This window comes from Athene cunicularia, unplaced genomic scaffold, assembly GCF_003259725.1.
Source record: "Athene cunicularia isolate RWA unplaced genomic scaffold, athCun1 BOjh376268_part1, whole genome shotgun sequence".
NCBI classification, from domain to species: domain Eukaryota; kingdom Metazoa; phylum Chordata; class Aves; order Strigiformes; family Strigidae; genus Athene; species Athene cunicularia.
The window spans coordinates 47,009-68,309 of NW_020799151.1; the positions used below are offsets into that span (position 1 = coordinate 47,009).

The 21,301-nt window shown below is 46.5% G+C and overlaps 1 protein-coding gene across 4 annotated transcripts in view; it reads left to right on the forward strand.

The window, feature by feature from the left end:
* Nucleotides 1-21,301, forward strand: part of ATF7 (activating transcription factor 7) — a 66,157-nt gene that overhangs the window by 2,835 nt on the left and 42,021 nt on the right. Inside the window, exons 1-2 of one of the 4 annotated variants that reach the window (XM_026866928.1) lie at nt 9,338-9,491; nt 15,347-15,415. In XM_026866928.1, the coding sequence (XP_026722729.1) occupies nt 15,368-15,415 (48 nt within the window). In that variant the 5' untranslated portion in view covers nt 9,338-9,491; nt 15,347-15,367. Of the gene's footprint in view, nt 1-9,337; nt 9,492-15,333; nt 15,416-21,301 lie in introns of those variants that run through there. The other 3 variants (XM_026866934.1, XM_026866931.1, XM_026866930.1) reach the window with 3 other exon arrangements.

Consider the following 21,301-nt stretch of genomic DNA (forward strand, 5'->3'; position numbering starts at 1 on the left):
TTTTTTTTTTTTTTTTTTTTTTCCTGCTCATGGAGAATGTTTTCAGCCCTGGCTGGCAAAGACCTCGTTCTGAATACCATTGTTACTATTTAAAATAATAATAATAAAATAGAAGTCTTTCACAGACTTCAGTGTATTAAGGACTTGGCTAGATGTGGACTTGGCAGTGGTAAGGAATAAGCAATGCCCAAACGAGTGTATTTATACCTGAGTAACTAACCGTACCGAGCTGTCTTATACCCTTTAACTGCTTCCAAAGTGAGTAAACCAGACTTGGAGCAGAACATGGCTTTTTGGGGTTTCTGCCAAAAAGCTCTCGTTGGTGCTGAGTCTGCTGAGATGAAGGGAACAAATCTCCAAATCGCGCAGCACTTCATGCGTGCGATTATTTAAAATAGCCAGCGTTTAAAATAGACTTGTTTCTAGAGGTACAGCTGGTCGTGTCCGCGACTGAAGATGCTGGAAATCCTCAGAAGTTTTGAAAGTGAGGTTGAACGCTGAAGTTGAAGTAGGTTGCGTGTGGGCAGGGAAAGCTTTGCCAATTAATCTCCTCACACTGAAACGTAAAGTTTTCTTCTACCTCATGCCGTTCTCATTGCAGTGGGATCTGAAGGTGTAGGCTTGGCCACCTTTCACAGGCCATTCTTCCGCTGTTGCTGTGGTAGGAATATTCCCTTATTTTTTTGGAGCGTGTGGTAAAATAGAGCCGGAGGAGGAGCTGCAGAGGGAGATGAGATCCAAAGGCCGATTGTCACCAGGGGTGACAGCAGCTGGGTGCCAGGTCTCCTGGAATTAACTGTTAGGTCCAGAAAATGTGAAAGCAGAGATTTAGCCGAGCATCCCGCAGTTGAGGTGGGGGATTTGCCGTGTGAAAACGGCGCTGTGGAAGTTTATCTACAACCTTAATCGGATTAGAAGCCTTTATATGGCAGAGTGCACTGTTACAAACCTGGAGAGTTTATATAAGAAGGAGCATTGCTCATCGTCCACATCCTCGCTCTGACCGAGCCATGTGCAAAGGGAACGTGACGAAATGTGATTTATTTATTTATTTTTTAAAAAACATAATCCTGGGAGCGTTGGCAGCGTTTTAATGAGCAACTACATTTACTGGTGAAGGTGGTGAGAAACTTCTGAGGGATGCTCGCTCTTCTTCTTGTGGATGTTTTTCATCTTTCTACCCCACATTGCTTGCTTTCTTTTCTTTTTTTTTTTTTTTTTTTTTTTTTTTTCTCTATTTTTAATGCATATAGAGCGCCCGTTTGTATGATCCACGTTTAGGACGCCGTATCCTTCATCTGTGTAAGATTTCACATTTTTGAATTATGTAAACTATATATAGGAAATCATTGCTTTGTTCACTGCTAAACCGCAATCATTCCGAAGGCAGAATGCAGTTCTAGTTAAACAACTCACAATAATGTACCAGATTTCTAGACATTGCTTATGTTTGGAATATTTCTTGCTCCCCTCTGATTTTAGGGCTCGCATATCAAATAATGATGCCATAAAATGTGTGTGCCTTTGAATGCTAAATAAATAAAAATGCCCACATGTGATGTAAATAATAACAGGTGGGACAAAATATTTTTACTTTATGACCACACGTGCATACAGGAGTGTCGTGCCTTTCCGTCCCCTGTCCCGCTGGTGCCGTTTCAGTTATTTTAATTCATTGACAAGAGTTTTATCCATAGGTAGTCGCTTACATAAGAGGCTCTCCTGTTCTTAACTCCATGCAGCCTTGACTTTGATCTTCCTTTAAAACTATTCACACACCATTGTGGGGAAAATATGTTCAAGCTTGACTTGGGCTCTTACGTCCCATTTTCAGCAGCTTTTTTTCTCACTTTCATTGAAACAAGGGCTCTTAAGCAGCTAAATAATTTCAGGAAATGGGACTCCAGTTTCTAGGTCACTTAGGCATTTCCTAGGTAAAATAATGCATTCTCTAAGGCTTGTCATGGCTTTCTTATAATTATCTCTACTCAGTAAGAAACAGTGAGTCTCTTAGGTTTTTCCTTCCTTTCTTAAACTTGAATTATTTCTCTCTCCTGTAGTAGATCTCTTGCAATATGTTGTCCCTGCTGTGAAGAAGTATATAGCTGAAGATGTATCACCACTAATGAAGAAGCACAAGGCGACCCAAGAGCCATAGTGCCAAGCTCTGGAGGCTGTTAGAGGATCTGTTTACTCAGTGTGTCACCGTGCTACAAACTCGAATCTGCTGGAAGCACCGCCGGAAACGTTTCCTACCTGGTGATCTCTGCTTAGAGCCTCTTCTTCCGTGGGCTGCAAAGGGTTCAGTTGGTTGTGGTGTAAAGGAGGAAAGAAAAGCTTTTTGCTTGAGACTGTGGGGAACGTTTATGCCGTGTTGCTTTGGTTAGAGTTGGACACAGACGTGCTCTCGCCTGTTGTCGCTCTGGGTTCATGCTTAGGTTGTCACCTTGCTCCTGGTGACACATGTACACTGGGGTCTGCTCTGACCTTGGAGGTGACAGCAGCAGTGGGAATTAGAAGTGTGGAGGCTTGTCTGGTCGCAGTGGGGAGGCTCAGGGCCTTCCATGTGGTTTCTCTTGTTTTGGAGGAGGTCCTGGAGGAACCAGTTGGTGATGAACTGTGCCTGGGGCCTTGCTGCCTCTTGCAGTGTTGAGGGTCTTGCAGTTTGGTCTCTCCCTTGTGTCTTTGTGCAGATACTTTAGGGACGTCCCGTGGAGCCCCTCTCTACCTTGGGGACGTCCCGTTGGAGCCCCTCTCTACCTTGGGGACGTCCCGTTGGAGCCCCTCTCTACCTTGGGGACATCCTATAGAGCCCATCTACACCTTAGGGACATCTATACCTTGGGGACATCCTGTAGAGTCCATCTCTACCTTAGAGACGTCCTGTAGATTCCATCTTTCCTCCAGAAATTGGGAGTGGAAACACAACTTTGGCATATGAGTAATTGGATGATGATTTAGAGATGGTCTTTCTCCATCTCCTTGCCTGGAGAAGTTGCTGACTTGCTGGTTTATGTTGGATTTTGTCTCATGTTCATCAAAGGCTTCGAAACCCTTTGGACAGATGCCTTTTCATATTAGAAATCTGATACTTGGCACCTAACTAGAGAAACCTTGCCTGTGTTAAAGCATGTTTTGCCAAGCTACGGCTGCTTCAGTGATGTTTGGCAAGGATTGAAGTAGGTATTTGAAGAGCAGCAGCTACTTTTCTCTCAGGAATCTGACTGTGAAAGGAGGAGCGGGAGGACACGTGCTGTTAGTGCGATGAAATCCGAGCTCCTCACACCTGGAAAACACCAAACCCGGGAAGTTCTCACAAGGCACCTGTGCGTTGTCATCCCTCAGGTCTGTGTTGGAGAGCAGAAGTACCTCCCGAGGATGGTTCCAGATCACTCAAGCTTCTTGCAGTTGGTCTCACTTTTTTTGGCTACAGTGTTTTGCATAGATGGAGAAAAAAAAAACCCAAAACAACCCACAGCAGTATCCTTCCCTTTGTGCTGCCTGTGATGTACGGGCATCCCTGTGGCTCATCTGGGGCCCAGCCGTGCTGAGATGACACGAGATTTTCTCTAACACCTTGCTCTGAAGTCGGAGGCCAGGCCAGATCTGATCTGGAGACTGGCCAGTGTGAGGAGGCTCTTGGGACAATGGAGCTTCTCTAATGGTTTTTATCCTGCCAGACCCTAATGTGGAGGCAACGTTAACCAATTACACTTTTTGTTATGGTAACGGTAAACTCCTTACTGTTTGTAAGAGGGTTGTAAGCGGTGTAAGTTGTGTAGCTGGGAGGACTGGTGGAAGCTGTGCTGGGAAAAGCCTTTGGGCTATCTGGTGCTTTCAGCCAAGGGGCTTTGTTGCTCTAACTGCAGGGGAAAAAGCTTTTCTGGTCTCTGTGAAGTTGCTCATAGCTGATGCGCTGCTTTTGGGGCCCGTGTTATTCCTTTCAGCAGAGTTTATTTTACATTTGCCAGGACTCTGACGGTGCCTCCCTCTCCCATCACACACGCACCGAGAGGGGGAGAGCGACTCTCCTGTGAGGTTCGACCCTTTTCCCAAAGCACCTGGAAATAATTTTTGCAGCTGGGCTGTTACTTCTCTCCCGTGTGAGCTGAGGAGAGCTGCTTTTTAAATCACTTTAGGGCCAAATGTGAAGCCTGATAGGAAATGTTGTTCTGATAGCAGCGACTGCAGCTCTCTGGGGTGGTGAAGCTCCACGGCTGTTTTAAGGCACTTACAAATGAGGGTTTAGCATGTCTTTGATGTCGAGGTGATACAGTCCCAGGTATTTGGGGATTCTCTTGTGGGGAGGGGATCCTCTCCAAGCTCAAGAGCAGTGCTGAACACCCAGAAAGGTACAGTCAGATGGTAAGTGGTAAGACTTTGCTTTCACCCTGCGCTGTAGGTTAACTCGTAATGACTTGTTAAATACTGTATGTCTGTTGGAGATTTACTTCAAGCGAGTTCCTTGCCAATATTCCAGTTTATACAGTTGGGTTTGCTTTATCAAGCTTATAAAGCATAAGGGTGTTACACCTCTAAAGCAGATTTTATAGCATCGGCTTTTGGCCTTCTTTCCCAGATGACAATTTTAAGCTCTCTTGTAGCTTTTTGGTTACAAAGCAAACATTCTCACTCCTTCCCTCACACCCCAAAATAACTTTCAAGTCAAAGTCTAGGACTAACAGCAGTCTGCGCGTTTTCACTGAGCTTGATGGTGGCCTCTCCCTGTAAAACTTAAAATCTTTCGCAATGTCTTTGGGCGTGCAATAGCTGGCGAAAGTCAAACAGAGATCTGGGCACCCAGAGGTGCAGAACAAGCTCTGTTCCTAAGTCCCTGCAGGCATCTAATTTAGTTTGAGAGTCAGCAGTCATTCACCGGTGGAAATTAGGTGCCAAATGGACTTCACAAAGCACCTAAAAGCAGGTTGGGCACTAACCCTCTGTCTTGGAGAGCTAACCCTGCCACAAGGAAGCTGAAATGTTGAAGTGGCTTGTTTTCTTGGTTTGTTTTTTTAAGGAAGAACTTGACCTATCGGGTTTTTTACCCCACTTCAGGGTGGGTTACGGTGCTCTGACTCCTCACCGCGGCGTCGCAGGTGAAACCGGGGCGGCGTGGGGAATGCTAAACCCCAGCGAGTGCTGCAGAAGGGCTGGGTTCCCCTCCATGCATTTTCTGGGTGCAGCTGCCTCTGTGACCCTGCGGATCCGATTCAGAGCGCCCTATGCTGAATATTCATCTCCATGGTCAGGAAGCTGGAGGCAGAGAGCTGTTAATGGCTGCGCTTAGAAAAATAATAAAGAGCCTTTCCCGGAACGGTCTCAAAGCAACATGTTTCCTTCCTTGCATTTTAGTGGGAAATCTCTTGCTATTTTTGAGAGCTTGGGGCAGTGCCTTATACTTCCTTCTCTTTTGGCTAGCGGGGTAGAAATGGCTGTCTTAGTCTGACTGTCTTTCCCTCGTACTTACCAAAAAGCAGTTGGGTTTTTGATTGCAACCAACCTCCCTTCCAGTTCCAGCTCCCAGTGGCAATTACGGATTCTGTCTTGAGTCTGCCAGCGATCTTCTATATTCTCCTGTAGTAAGATGTATGCTACAGCACAGATTCTGTGCAGCCATCTATAATAATCTAGTTTATTGTGGTTTTATCTCTTCTTCCCAGTAGCGGTGTACTGCCTGTCCTTGGGGCTTGGTCTAGTGTCTTGAGCACTATTTGTGTTTGAATAGGCTTGTTTGTATCTCGGCTCGGGTTGTTAATGCTCTTGGCATGGCTCCCAGGTCTCAACAAAGTTACCCAAATTGATCTGGGATGGCCTTGCGACTCATTAGTCTCTGAGAATTAATCCCATGTAGCTCAGTCTCATAAAAAGTTAACTCCTAGCTCTGTTTTACCTTTTGCATTTAACTGGCATGCCAAAAGGAGAACAGTAGCAAGGAAGCACGGTGGCTCGATCAAGGGAAAACAAGCTCTGCCTGCCACAGGTGTAGCAGTACCTGGGCTGTACCTCGTAATAATCCCAGGTGACAAAGACTCCTTTCTCTTTGTTTTTAGGGAAATACGGGGGTTATAAGAACGTTTTTTCTGATCCAGTTCTGCCTTTACTCCTGCTGTCAGCTAAGTACTGTAATTTTCCTGCAAAAGTCACAGCCCCCACTGGATCCTCCACACTTCTTGAAAACTCTCTGCCCTGTTTTAACAGCCTGGGACAACTGCAGTCAGGTTTTCTGTCTTGCTTGTGGGTAAAAAGACATCTTACCTTTAGCTGCACCTTTGCTTGGCCTTGTTCCTGCGTGCCTGAGGCTGGTGTGTGTGATGGGGTTTCCGTCTGACTGTAAAGGGTGCTTTTTCATTTTGGAGAGTAAAACAATTCAGAACGCATCCTGCAGTGATACAGGACGTGGCAGTTGCACTGAACCATCTGGGTACCCTCTTTTTGCTTGCAGATGGCATTGCTCATCTCAGATAAACTCCCTCACCCTGGAGCCCCTGGCAAGAGCCATTTTGGGGCACTGCTCCTGACACCAAGGCACCGACGCAGTTATCCTGTGTGATTTGTCTGTTTTTCCTCACCACTTCTCCTTCCATTGTTGCTGTAACTCTTGGCAGACTTTTAAAAACTGATGCTGAAATTCCCTAAATTGTCCCTTTTCACAGTGCGGCGCTCAAGCAATTGTTTGTTCTTTTGGCGACTGCAAATCTGAGGGGTAAGAGAGCGCGATGGGAGGCTGAAGCCTTTTACTGGATCTGAAAAATAACTGTAGATAAACTCCTGCACAGACAGAATACAGAGCGAGGGAGGCTTGATTGTACCTGCAGGCATCTGTTCATCTTTTGGAAACTAACAGCCCTTTTGTTTCTGCACCGCACCTTCCACTGACAATCTTAACTTACAGTCAGTTCCCTAGGTACGTCCTTTCTCTTGATGTCCCTATCTCTAGCAATTTTCTTCCTTCTAACTCATTTTGCAGCTCATTCTTCACTCAGATCTTCCTAGGCGAGTAAATCTTAGCAGAGGGAGACTTGTGTCAGCAGAGCGTGCAGTTTGCGTTTGTTTCCCGTTCTACTTTAAGCCTATTTTTAGGAGGTTGCTCTGCAGCTCTTCTGGTTTTGTTTCATAGGTGGTGCAACCTCTAGCTTTAATTTTGTGGTCATATTAATGTAAAGTTTATCCTTATGATTTATGGGAATAAACCATAAATGTGCTTGTACTGGTACGCTAGGAAGTGCATTTGTGCTGGAGAGGGGAGCTGTGCTGGCACACTCGGAGCAGAACAATTTTTTTGCGTACGCCCAAGTGTTTGTTGGGATCTGAAGTATTTCAGCTTGTCTTGCAAGGCACAGATGCAAGAGTGTTGGGCACAAGCATTCCTGCAATAACAATAGTCACATGCAAGTACAACAATAGAGCCTTATTTTTAGAGCATTTTTCATACCAGCTCTATCCCCCAACGTTCAGCAGAGTTTTAATGACCTGGGAGTTTCTTCCATCTTAACACTGAGGTTTAAGGAAAGGGTTTTTTTTTTTGATGGAGATTTGAGGTGATCCAGGGGGAGGGGGAAAAAAAAAAAAAGTGTTTTCCAGTTGGTGGGACCTGTGAGGGTCCCGGTGTTGGGTGCAGGAGATGTTGGGCCACTGTTGGAGGGTAACACAGGAGACCCAGCAACGCCCTCGGAGGGGATGAGGGGCCAGTTGCTCATGACTTTTGCAAACCAGCAGAGGCATGACTCAGATTTACAAATCTTGGCTTAAGCCTGCTTCCAGACCTCAGCTGCTTGTCAGTAATTCAGCTGGAACAGGTCCAGAAAAGCTTCGCGAACACAAAACCCCACATTTGCTCGTACCTGGATCCTGATACGTATGAGAGCGATTGAGTTTCTTACCACTCGGGTGTGGGATATTTGTGGTAACGTGTGCTTGTGAAAGTGTGGCTGTGGCTAACAGGACTAAAGACATTTAAGAGTCTAACTGTGGCCCTTTCTGTGGCATCAGGCTCACGCTGCCAGCCAAAGCCATGACTTGTCCTGTGGCTCCAGGCACACCTCGAAAACTCTTCTCTCTGAAGCTAAAACAGTACAATTGAAAGGATACAGAGCATCTTGGATGAAAAGGTCCATAACTGCTAAACGTGCTTTTGAAAACGTGTATCCTGCTTCTCATGTGTCTTCCTAAACTGTTTCCTAATTCTAGTTTTTAAAATGGGTTCCATGAGGTGCCAACACATGTCCTGGGGGAAATCCTTTTCAGGAAGGCTGGTCTTTCATTGCTGTTGTTGATGCATGTAATATGTCTAATTCCTTTTAAGGGAGTTAAAATATTACCCCTAGGTGTCTGTCTAGACTAGGATAACGGGCTTAGTTTTTTTCTTAATGGGCTAGTTAACATGCTTTGGGACCACTTCAGTTTATGGACTGGTGTACCGGGGGGAAAGTAGCATATGGGCTGACTTTAATTTCTGCAGGAAGAATTGAACTTTTAAATAAGTGGAAATTTTGATTATTGAGGTAAGAAAAACTGGCTTATCCTCAGCCCAGTGTCCCAGTCAAGTTCTTTGCTGGAAATAGAGGCTTTGCTGGGCAGCTCAGTTCACTGGGATAGGAAGGGGAGGTTTTGGCTTTTGTTGGATGCTACCTCAGCCTTTTCCCCTCCAGCTCTTGCAAGTACCAAGAGCCTGTTTAGATGGGTAAAATAAATATTTTAATTTTAAAGATCACCCTGTCTATAGATGAACCTGGGCACCGCTTTTAACCTCTCTAGAACTTCACCCCTAGATTATGGTGCGTTGCCAAGTTTAAAATGATACCTTTTGTTAGTGTGTGATGTACCTGCCAGCTTCTGCTCTTATCCAGGGAGGCAGAAAGGGATTGGGATGAGTAAGGTGTGTGCGTGCATGGATGTTGGTGGGGAAAAGGGATGATTGAGAAATTCAGCAGTGAAGGTGGGAAAAGGCAGAAATCTTCTAGTAGACTGGGGAGAATCTTGTGCAAGAGAGGGAGGGCCTGGGCTGGGGGAAATGAGCTGCCTACTAAAACCACTCTTAAGTAGAAGGTCCTAGACTGGACTCCCTCCTTCCCATCCCAGCAATTCCTGTGCACTCTCTTCTGGTGGACTTTTGGGAGAAGTCATAAGGATGAATAATAGTGAAGCAGCTTCCCCAGGCACCCATTAGAAACGTACGTGGAGCTTTACATCCCTAAAACGGTGGTAGCGGGGCTGTGTGTGTGTGTGTGTGTGTGAATCTCCTCCAAATTACAGTGTGCTTTGTCATCACAAAACTTGTCCACCTGAGCCCTCACATGGCTCTTGGGAAGACTCTGCTCTTCTCTTGCCGTTGTGTAGAAGGAGGCACAGTGATGTTTAATCCCTGGTGCTGGGGGCGAAATTCTTCACTTCCATCTGTCTGCCTTCCCTTTGCAGGGGCTTGCCTAGATTAGGGATCCTCACGGCTACCTTGGATTACAGTTGATCCTGTCTACACCAGGTATTGCAAACAGGTTAGTTAAAACACAGTCCTAAATATATTTGATCTAAGGGAATATTCTGAAACGTGGAGATGACCACCTTCTGTTAGGCTGAAACTTTTGAGGGGTCAGGATAGTTCCAAAGTGGTAAGTGGTCTCCTCTTCGGTGCAGATGTATCAAGGCCTGTGGGTCTCCCAATGTCCGTTATAGGGGCGAATTGTTAGTCACAGAATCCTTCAGGTTGGAAAAGCCCCTCGGGATCATCAAGTCCAACCCTCAGCCCGACTCTACAAAGTTCCCCCCTACCCCACATCCCCCCACAGCTCACCCCAACGGCCCTTAAACCCCCCCCGGGATGGGGACTTCCCCCTCCCTGGGCAGCCTATTCCACTCTCTGGCGACACTTTCTGTGATAATTTTTTTCCTCATGTCCAGTCTAAACCTCCCTTGGATTCCCACCTTCTTCATAGCTGAGAGCAAACTCTGGTGCCCAGGTTCAGCCTGTGATAGATTTTTTTTTTTTTCATTTATGACCCTCCATGGTTCTAAGGGGATTTTTGTATGATTTGAGTTCTGCCGGTGCTAATTTGATATTTTGATTTGTTGAAGGGTTTTCCTTTTTAATTCTCTTGACTCTTCACAAGGGAATTCTTCCCGCAAGTTTCAGGTGGGTCTGCTGACTGAATTATTTATTAAGCAATCTGCAGCGTGCTTGGTGTATTACACACAAAATTGATGTGGTGTCTGCACCACCGTGTTCACACTCTTGCCTCAGATTTTCCAAAGCCTCAAAGTAAAGTAGATTGTCTCCAATTCTTTCTTCATCAGACCAATAATCATCTCCAAAACAATGTCTTGTAGTTCTTCTGAATTTAATAGAGGCCCTCTGCTATCAGTAAAGCCTCAGGCTGCCCCAAATGCTCTTTTGATAATGGACATTTAAAACATGCTGCACACAGAGCAAAATACTTAACTTTATTATGCATCAGCTGTGACTTGATTACTTTTTCCTTTAAAAATGCATGTGATCCCTCCCAGCTAAGGACTTGAATTAACAAAAGGCTTTGCGCACGAGTTCCTTGCGGAATCAAAACTTTAAATACCCTCATACCCTACAAATGCCATTCTTGCAGCAGTGGAATCGGTGGAGCCTACGTGGGTGTGCAGTTAATCTCTAGAGGGTTCGTTTTCTCCAGCTGCAAAGCAATTGTCAGTGGGTTTCCCAGGATCCCAGCGCAGGGCAGTGATGGAGCTGGGAGTAGGACTTGGGGGGAACGTTGCTCCGGGGCTCTGCCTCGTGGTGTTTGCAGAAGAGCCCCTCGTCAGCTCGCTGCCAGCCCGGCATCCTGGGGTGCACTGAACCCCTCCACAGAATTATTTCTCATTTATCTCCATGCCAGAAGTAGGAAGAGGCGACATCCCCAACAAATCAAGAATGAGATTAACTTCAGGAAAAAGTCGTCCCTGCTCTGCCAGCGCTGACACCCTTGGATAAGCAGTGCTGGAGAAACGGTGGCCCTTGTCCTGGCTACACTTGTCTGGCCTCACAGACATCCCCTTGCCACGCTGCAGTTGCTTTGGTGAGGAGTTAAAGTTGCAGTTGAAGGTGGGAATGAGATCCACGACGGAGCAGATGCGCTCTTGGATGCAAAGCTCGTGTTTAATCCGTTTTTCTGCGTGCTGTGCGTGCTCCCGAGGAGTTGCTCCCGTTGAGAGCTCTGCTCTAGACAAGCCAGTCTTGGGGAAATTTGTACTCTTAAGTACCCTGTGGGAACTCCGAGGGGTGCCTGATTATCAGCACAACACACGCTCGAGACTGCTGTGAAGCGTGGCTTTGGGTTTACTTCATTTTCCAGACACCCTATAGGTTATTTGCGTGAGTTAATAAGGCAGGAGAGAGAGAAGAGCACATACAGATTTGGGGAACGCAGCCTATTTTGGTTGAAAATGTCTTTTTGGTTTTTCCACGAGACGGCAGCTGCTTGTCAGGTCTGTGCTGACAGAACTTTGAAGCACGCTTCAGTAATCTGTCTGCATTTCTTCGCTTCCCCTTGCTGTTTCCAACATGCTAAAAATCATCAAAACAGTGAAATACTGTCCCACGGCTGCAGGAAGAGGAATGAGACTGTGTTCCCAGTATCCAATCATCTGCTTATTCTGCCTGTTCTTAAGAATAGAATTTATTGAAGCAATTTATCCTGACTAAATGTGATATAAATCTGAGCACATGTATGTACATACCAGTCATATTCTGTAGTGAACGAGCAGCTAAATCTTTCTTTAAAGAATGAGTGAATCCTCCTGACACTTTGCAAGATCAAGTAAACTGAGGTTTTTTGCAGTGTGTTGGTCCTGATTTTTTTAATAGAGCTGCTTGTTATGCTATCAGAAGTAGCTGGCAGGCAGCCTGAAATGCCATTGGGTTTTTGTTTTGTTTTCCTGCTCTCCGTTTCAGTTACTGTTATCAAAACCCCAGGAGTGACAGCTGATCCATTTCTTTAATTTCTCAAATAGCTTTTATATGCATCGGAAGCATAAACACGAGGTAGCGAGACCCTGAAGTTCTTCATACTGGTGAAGGCAGCAGGCTGCTTAAGTGACAGCAGTAAGGACGGATCTCTGACCTGTGTTAATTAAAAAAGCATAGGGTGGGCTGCCCTGTGAAATACAGCAGTCTCCCTCTGTAATAATTGTGCCACATGTTTAACAATAAGACTTGTTTGTGGATGGAATAAACACATCCCCAACCTCATCCCCCGCAACCGAGTTTAAACGTAGGAGGGTGATTTAAACAAGTCTTCAAACGCTTCCAGCACCAGCCTGTACTTTGACAGCGAGGGGCATTACAACTGTCCTTTAAAGTTTGGTGACTTTCTCATTAGCACAGCTCTTAACTTGGAGCTGCTTAATCACTTGACAGTTGTTGAATTCGGTGCTGGACTGGCAGAGGACTTCTGGGTTTTGTGATTTGAGAACAAATGGTAAGAAAACTGAAGCCCCAGTCTGCCTTTGTAGACCAGTTCACCAGCACACCTGGCTGGGAGGGCTCTGGGAGGAGCTTCCTGGTGCTCTTCACACCATCAAAATGCCGTTCAAACACCGACCCATGAGCTTTACCCCTCGCTTTGTAAGTGGGTAACCAGTTTGTCAAAGCCTGCACAAATCGTCGACTAAACAGGGATTAAGAAATGTGGAACTAGTGCCTCTTGCTTCTGTCTTCAGCTTGGCAGACACTGAGGGCAGGTCCTGGGAGCCTTGGGGTGCTGAGAGCTGTGGGACAGATCCTTGTCTCATGGGTGAGGAGGACAGGCACAAAGTAAGACTGTTGGGAGGGCTAAAAATAAGGTCTGGCTTGCCCAAGACAGCATGTGTTGACTTTTTTTTTTTTGTTTTTTTATCCCAATACCAAAGCGTTACCAGCTGCCATACGGCAAAGGTGATGGTAAAATAACTCTAGTAGTCGTAAAGTTGATGTGTCCTTTGTGTCTGGTTTGATTTCTCTTATTATTTTCTTACAGAGTGAGTAGTAATTGGGCTGCCTCTGCTAGGGGTGGGTGATGAAGGCCTAAGCCCTGTCTCTTGACTCATTCAGACCTGTAGCTTTGTGCAGCTAACTGGAAGGTTTAGGTGGGAGGTGCAGGTAATAAGAAGTGTTGAATCAGTTTTGTGCTTCCCTTCCTTGCAGCGTCAGGGAGTTGATCTGAGCGGTGGTTTGGCGTTACGAGAAGGTTTGACCTCTTCATCCCTCCTTGCTAGAGACAGCTTTTGCGTGTTCAAACTTCCTGAGGGAGCCCTGGGCTTCTCTGTGCCTTCCGAGCCGGTTGTGGCCGTGGCTGCTCTGTCCGCGGGATGGCTACAGGATGTGTGGAAGTCAGGGCCTGAAGGAGATTCCTCTTGGAGGAGGATCGGGTGGTTGTGGATGGAGGCGACATCCCCGTTTGTTTAGGGAGCAGCGGGTCAGTATTTTGGTTTCTTTGTTCCCAGTTTGGAGGTTTGGTGGAAGCACAAGAAGGATGGTGGGGAGAGCCCGATCCTTTTAACGTGTCCTCATCTTGCGCCCGGGTCACCTCAAGCCTTGGCCAGGGTTTTAATCTTCCTGGTGAAGATCCAGAGCTCTGCTGTCTCCTGCCACAGCACCCTCCAGTTCCACAAGCCCCATGTCACTTCGGGGGGCTTTTCTAGGAGGGCTGCTGCGGTGGGTGGATGTTCCTGGCGATCTTTATTGCCTTTATTATTACGCTTCTCCTGTGCTAGGGAGCGTTTTGGCCGCTCGCCTCTTCCATTTGTGAGAGGACTAGTTATCCTTTGTGAGTTCATATTTGTGTAGGCCCTGGAGTTTTGCTTAATAAATCCAAACACAGTTTAATGTTGTGGACGTCTCTCCCTTTTTTGTGGGAGAAGAACTGGCAGCTGCTTGCTCGTAGCTTTTGGTTGTGACCATTGTGTGCTGTGGCTGAGCTGGCGCTCGGGGAGGGGAATTCCACTTCTTGTAGCCACCCATTTTAGCTGCACGCTGCCCTAGCACGTGGTCATAGAAAAATAATTTATTTTTTTTTTCATATTAAGCAACAATTGATTTCTGTGTCTTTTCAACAAAAGCAAAAGGGACTGTTTTCTGCAGCGCATGCATTCACCCTCTGCTGCTAAGTCGCATTCTCAGAGCACTTTCTCATATAGCTCCTAAAAATAACAAGTCTCCCCACCCTCTCGCTGCTGCTCGGCGCGTGTGTGCGTGCGTGTATTAATGGTTAGAAATGCAAAAAGCTAACTAAAAGAGCCTGTGTCTTCGTGAACGCGTTTTGGCCCCGTTCTGCTTTCGTTTCTGCTCTTGGCTGGAGCAGGCTGACATGCGTCGCTGAAGCCAAGTGCTGAACTTGGAGGAAGAGATGCTGGAAGCAACGTGAACAGCCAGAACATGTTCACACAGTAAACCCCCTGAAGAGATAGCATTTGCTTTATTATAGCTTTTTAAAATCCTGCTATAAAAATATCAGTGGGTGGAGGGAACCATTATTTCTTGAATTTGAGGTGGTGGGGGTTACTTTATTTACTCTTATTTTTTATTAATAAGAATAGCTTCACTTGTAGCATAATAGGACTGAGTGTTTTGTTATCCTTGGCTATAATCTGTGATAAACTACCCCTGCCATCAGCCTTGTAGTTTACCCACTAGGGAGCCAGATTATTGCCTTGTAAAACGGAGCACCACTCCTATAATCCCTTAATTAATTAAATGACAAATTTTAGTTCTCTCCCATTGAAAATATAACTTGTACATAGAGAGGACTTGGATTTATTTGATTTTTTTTTTTTTTTTTTTTTTTCCCGTAGATTGCCACTGTTTTTTACTTGTGTGTCTGTGCTTTCTACTGTAAATACTAAAGGAGGATGAGGCAGGCTGTGCCCTTCCTCACCATCCTCCATTCGGGGGGTGTTTCACGGGTCTTTGCTGCGCTGGGTGGCCCTTTGCAAGAGGTGAGCCTTGTCCCCTTGTCTTGGTGCTGACACTGAGATGCAGAAAATCCTTTGACGCTCTGGAGAATTGGTGGTGACCCTTGGTGGGAGCCCAGGAGTGGAAAACTCCTGCTCCCTTCCTGCCCCTTGGCCCACACTGTCTCGCTGTCACAGTTCCCAACGAGCCCTTCTGAGCTGCGACACGGCGCTTTCTCTTCATACGTGAAAAATCGACTGGGCCCTCTGAAGTCTTATTTAAACTTGGGTTGGATTAATTTCTCTTCTCTGATTGTGTCTAGGGCAGAAAAAGATCCTCCTACCCTGCGAGCGCAGCGTTGATTAATTACAGCCCTGCAAAGGGCAGCTTCTGCTCTTGATATTTTTAATTTTTTTAGCTTATTTAACAATTTCCTCTTCTCTCCTCTCTCCTCAGCTTAGCTCAGCTGCATGAAATATGGGAGACGACAGGCCGTTTGTGTGCAATGCCCCCGGCTGTGGACAGGTACGTTTACAGTATACTTTATTGTGAATGTGTCGTTGTGAATCAAAGTGGCTGTTTTATCACTGAGGCAAAGAGTTTAAAGCCGGTGTTTTACGTGATCACTGGAGGTAATCAGATCAGAGGATTTGCAGTGTGTAAATTCAGGTTATGAGCAAGTGCAGGCACTCCAAAGTAATGAAATTTGCCTTGCTTTGTGGCGTATTGTTATTCTGCTGGTGTTTTCCATGAGACCCACACAGCCCAGAGAAAACATGCTGATCTCCTGTTAATGTTTTCTGATAACATTGCTCATCTTCTTTCAAGGCTATTCAACCAAAGGACAGCTATTCCTTCTCTGTCGGGATGAGTTAGCTGCTATAGCATATTCTGTAAAGCAGCTGAGAATGTGACAGTTGATGGTTTGTGTTACGTGAACCCCAAACTGCAAAAAAAAAAAAAAAAAAAAAAAGAAAAAAAGACCCATTGTGAATTTTTCCTCCACGGACAGCACGATAGAGCTGGCTGTGGCCTTGCAAAAACTTTTACTCGCTTTTTTAGGGCGAATAATTCTGGCTTTGAATGACTCCCGTCTCCTTTCCAGTCACACGACCTTTTCCCGTAGGCGAGTGGAAGTTCCGTTGCATTTTGCTTGGTTTTGCACTAAAGTCGGTGCTTTCCCAAAGCCGAGCTTAAGGTCGGGCTGGTGCTCGGTGGCTCCCGGGGCACGTTAATGGGAGGAACAGGGGGATTGTGCAATTATTGCTGGGGCTGTTTTAGCGGGAGCTGTTAGAAACTGGGGATTCTGTGGGAGCAGAGCCCAGGGAGGGCTGGGTTTGTCTCTTCTGAAGCGTTTGAACCTCAGAAGGCGGAGATGCCTTTTGTAGGGATAAAGCAGAGGGGGGGGAATTGTGGCTTTTAATTAGATATTAAGTGATGTGCACACACTTTGTTTTCCTGGCTGCAACCGTTGGATGTCGGGTTGCCAAACTATTCTGGCTGTGACGTGTTTGGGAGCTGTAACTGGTCCCAGGGTACTGCCCCTGTCCCCGTCCCCCCCCGCCCAGTTCTTCAGTGTATTTGATATTTCAATGCCTCTTGTGGGTCTCTCAATTGGAATTAAAGTTAATTCTGCATCCCCAGGGCACATCCTCTGAGACTGCCTGTGAATTCTGTGACGCATTTATTTTTATAGCACAGAAATGGGTCAAAAAATCTCATCTGGTAACTCTTGGGGACTGGGTCTCTTTAAAAATACACAGGGCTTCTCAGCTTTTTGGTCATTCTAGTCTCATCTGAAGCATTTTCTATCCACTTGCAGGTGATCTTCCTCTTTTTTCTTTTTTTCTTTTTTTTTTTTTCTGTAGGCTGCTTTTTATCTTGAACTTCTTTGCCTGTGAAATTGTGCAAGTCATTTATAAAATGTATTAGCTGTATTTGAGCACTTAATGATGTGAAGACTTCAATCATACAACCTTAAAATCGGATTCAAACAAGCAATTAAGGCAAACAACAATGTATTTAAATTTAATCTCCCACAATCTCCCACAAATGACATATAAAGGTGGTTGCTTCCTCCTTTCGCTGTTCCAGACTGCTGCTTATGGGTAATTCTGACAATTCTTCATGTTAATATTGAAATGTTAGAATCCGGGTAATTCATACCGGTATGATTCATTGTGATCTAACCTGACCTCGTGCACAGTTTCCTAGAACGTCCTTCAATACCTGTTCAAACCAGAGCATGTATTAAATAGTGATGATCCAAGCTTGATTTAAAATATTTCCAGTGATGGAAAATTCACCACAGCCCTTGGTTAAGTTGTTCTAATAGTTAATTGCTCTCACTGGTAAGGAAAAATTATGCCTTATTTCCAGTCTAAACCTGTTCAGCTGCAGCTTCCAGGCTGTGGATCTTGCTGATTTTTGTTTGTTAGACAGAAGATCCTTCCTATCGAATTTCTGATGTCTGTAGGTGTTTGCTGACTGATCAAGTCATCCCTTAACAGTCCTTCGGAGCCCCGAGTCTCTCCCTCTAAGTCCTAGTGCCTTACGAGCAATTTTTTTGCCCTCTATTCTGTACATCAGCCTCACGTTGAAGGTTTTTAAGAGCCTTTTACAAATCCTGCTCGCTGCTAACACGCAGCTGGCGAAGCGCCGTGGTACCCGAGAGCTGCACAGACCGTCGTGGAAGGATCATCAGCTAAAATTACCCTTTGGTGAGCTGTGCTTTCTGGGGCAAGCAGAGTAAAAATTGCAATGAGCTGGACAGGGTAGAGCAATGTCTAGCTTTGAATATTAAAAATAAATCTGAATTTGAAGTTGGGAGCTGATGGTGACCAGCAGCTGTCTGCGAGGCTTGACCTCTGAAGCACATGCTGCATTGTTTCCTCAGCAGCTTGTGCTGCCTTTTGGCACTAAACCCTGACCCTTGACAAGCCCCCGTGGATCACCCCATCAGAAGTGGCTTCTTCACGTGGACTCAGGTTAAAGCGAAGCCTTCGTAAAGGTCCGAGGGGTCTGCACCTACCTCATTCCTAAAAGCTCCAGACCCTTTTCTTCAACCGTAGGGGACAAAAAGGGGCAGTCAGCTCCGTGTGAGCTCCTCCAGAAACATCCCGACCTGCCCCAGGTGCTGAGTGCCTGCGGCTCCCGTCAGAGGCTGGATGAGCCAGAATTTTGAGCTTTCTGGAAGGTAACCTGATTTTTTTTTTTTCACCCAGACACACAAATGCATGCCCAAGTGCTGCTGTGTCATTGCTTACAGCACGGGAAGCTTTTTTCCAGCTCAAAACCAAGCCAGACTCTGGCTGGCACTGGGAAGGGAGACTTCCTTGAAGGATTCAGCCTTTTTTTCCCTGATTCTCCAAGACCTTCGGGTGCATTTTGCTTAATTTACGTGGTGGCTGTTGAGCTTCTTTGCTTATCAGGGTCAGCGTTGTTGGGATAACGCCTGGCTCGCTGTGTCCTTCCACCACAATGGCTCCATTCCTTTCTCTCATTTCTCAACCTTTGATCCCGTGCCCGATCCATTGGCGTGTTTTTAATCCCCGCAGATTCCTGCTCTTTTGGGTGTTCCCCTATTTGAGGGGTGCGTTCTGGTTTGGGTGGGCTGCTCCCATGGGAACGGGCTGCTTTGGTCCTGAGTAAATTGGGATGAGCTTCTGGATTTCACTGTCAGCTGGGACGGTGGGCACGGGGACAAATCACCCCGTCCTCTTCCGCTTGCTAAAATTAGTGATCTGCCTCTTGCAAACGCTGTGCTGAGCCATGCAGCAGCATGGGAGGTCACGGGAGAAGGAGAAGGGAGAGCAGAGCCAAACTAATTTGAACAGGAGACTGGAGACAATTACTGTGAAGCCAGCGGTGATTTTCCGCCTTTAGTTTAAAGGAAAAATAAAAATTTGCTTCCCGGTGTCATTTCTTTGAACGATTAGCTGCTTCTTTCCCACTGTAGCTGGTACCAGCCCCATCTTTTATGCTGGATGCCCTTTTTTTCCTCCTCTTCCTTCACTGTTTTCTATGTAGAAAAAGGCTGAAAAATCCAACTTTTCAGGGAAGTGAGGAGGGGGAAGAGGGAACAGCCACTGAAAATAGATGGGCAGACGTTGCTGTACTCCCCCCAGCATCACAGCTAGTGGGCTTTCAGTGGGTATGTAAACATGTTTTGGTTGCTAGGTCTTTAATGGTTGTTATTTTTGGATTCTGTACGCGATCGCTTCCCAACAGTGAGTCTGCTGTGACACAGCTGACTTCTAAATGTGCCGCATATACTGCTTTTAAAAAAGATTCTTCCCAAGGTCATTTATCTGGTCTCTTCTCTAAGGGGACAGGTGACACATTTTTCCCTGACCCCCTTCCCCCAAGGCCCTCTCTGGGTGGGACGTGGCCCCCCCCTGCTGCTGTCTGAAGGCAAGGAGGGAGGTGGAGGCAAGCCCCTGCCTCTGAGATGTCTGTGGAAGATGTAGAGCGCTGCCTCAAGTAAGGCTTTCGTTGAATCTGATGAGTGAAACTAATCTGGGGGTGGTGTGTGCTGCTAATCGTTATTAAAATCTTCTAATCCCATTTAAAACATACTGAGTGATGAAAGGCAGCCTCAGCGCAACCAAGTGTTGGCTGTAAACTTCAGCCTTGCCGTTAAAGTTGAAAGGTATTAACTAAGTCTGCATAATGAGACAGCTCTGACTCATTAGCGCAAGGTAATTAAAAGTTGGGCTGTCCTAAGGCATCTAGAGCAAAGGTCTGGAAGGAAGGCAGGGGCTTCCGATGCGCTGGCGCTGCTTCGTTACCAAGAGCTCAGCGTCTGCCTCTAGATCCTCCCTTATAGAACCGTGTTCAACCCTTCTCGGGGTGCCTGGGGGCTGGCGAGGTGGCGGTGTGAAACGTAGGTTGGTCGATAGAAATTGCTAATTGCTAATTCGTGCTAGATGGGTGATAGACGTCCTGCTCCGACCGTCGTGCCTCCTCTGCTCCTCTCCTCAAGGCTTCAGGAGTGCTGGATGCTCGAGGCTTTATGAAGTGTCATAACGGAGGAACATCTTTATTAATAAAACTGTTTTGTCCACTCCTGTTGCCCAAACTAATGGAGGGACCATAATATTGAATATATTCTACCGGGACCAAGACTTTCCCTAGCCCCTGCCTCCCCACTCCACACCATTTCACTTTTTATAAGTGACACAAATCATCACTCAGGTCCTAATTCCAGCGCTACAGTTATACAGGCCATTTCCTCAAACAATCGTTTGCTTTTTAAACCCACCCTTAATTTAACAATTTATTCCCCTTAAACCCATGCCACTGAGGTGATGCTCGTGCAGTGTCCAAGAAACGCGAAGCCCAGAACTTTCATGAGGCCAGAAAATGATTTTTCTTCTTTGTGGTTTATTGTATCCTCTTATCTTGTCATATAATAGAAATAATGTTTATGGCATTGAGGCCTCAGCATCACTTGGCATTTAACCAACCTCAAAAGCAGTTTATTGCTTTGTATACTCTGCCGCCATGACCATTATCCCTTAAATCTCTATTGCTTTGTAATATACGAGGCAACAAATGGCTTCTGCGATTGGTTAAATGTGGAACTGAAGCTAAGGTGTGTTTTGTAGCTTGTATAATCCAAACGAATATAGATTATTCCTTTTATATGAGTCCTGGTGTAGAGAGGAAAAAATGGCCCTCTTCTCTTTCCAAGAAGCAGCGAGCTCTCCTCGTCACGGTTCAAACTTTGAGGTGGCCCAGGAGGTGCACGGTGAGGCCGCTCCGAGGTTTGCTGTGGGATTTCCAGCCGGGGAGTTTTCACTGTTGGCAGCCTGAGCTGTGATTTGTGCCGGGATCTTCATCCCAGTTGCAGGTAGGGACCAGTTCCACCAGTATGAGGAATGAGCCTTGTTCCTGTCTGTGTGTGTCAGTCCCTGAGGTCTGTCAGTGGCTGAACGTCCTCAGTGGCAGCAGATTCACAGAATGACAGAATCATCCCAGTTGGAAAAGCCCTTGCAGCTCCTCCAGCCCAACCATGAACCTCCCCCTGACCCTTCCCAACTCTCCCAGATCCCTCAGTGCTGGCTCAGCCCGAATCTTCAACCCCCTCCCAGGGATGGGGACTCCCCCCTGCCCTGGGCAGCCCATTCCAACGCCCAACAGCCCCTTCTGCACAGAAATCCTTCCTCAGAGCCAGCCTGACCCTGCCCTGGGCAGCTTGAGGCCATTCCCTCGGGGCCTGGCGCTGGCTCCTTGGCTCCAGAGACTCATCCCCCCTCTCTGCCCCCTCCTGGCAGGGAGTTGCCGAGGGCCAGGAGGTCTCCCCTCAGCCTCCTCTTCTCCAGACTGAACCCCCCCAGTTCCCCCAGCCGCTCCCCAGCAGACCTGTGCTCCAGACCCTGCCCCAGCTCCGTTGCCCTTCTCTGGCCA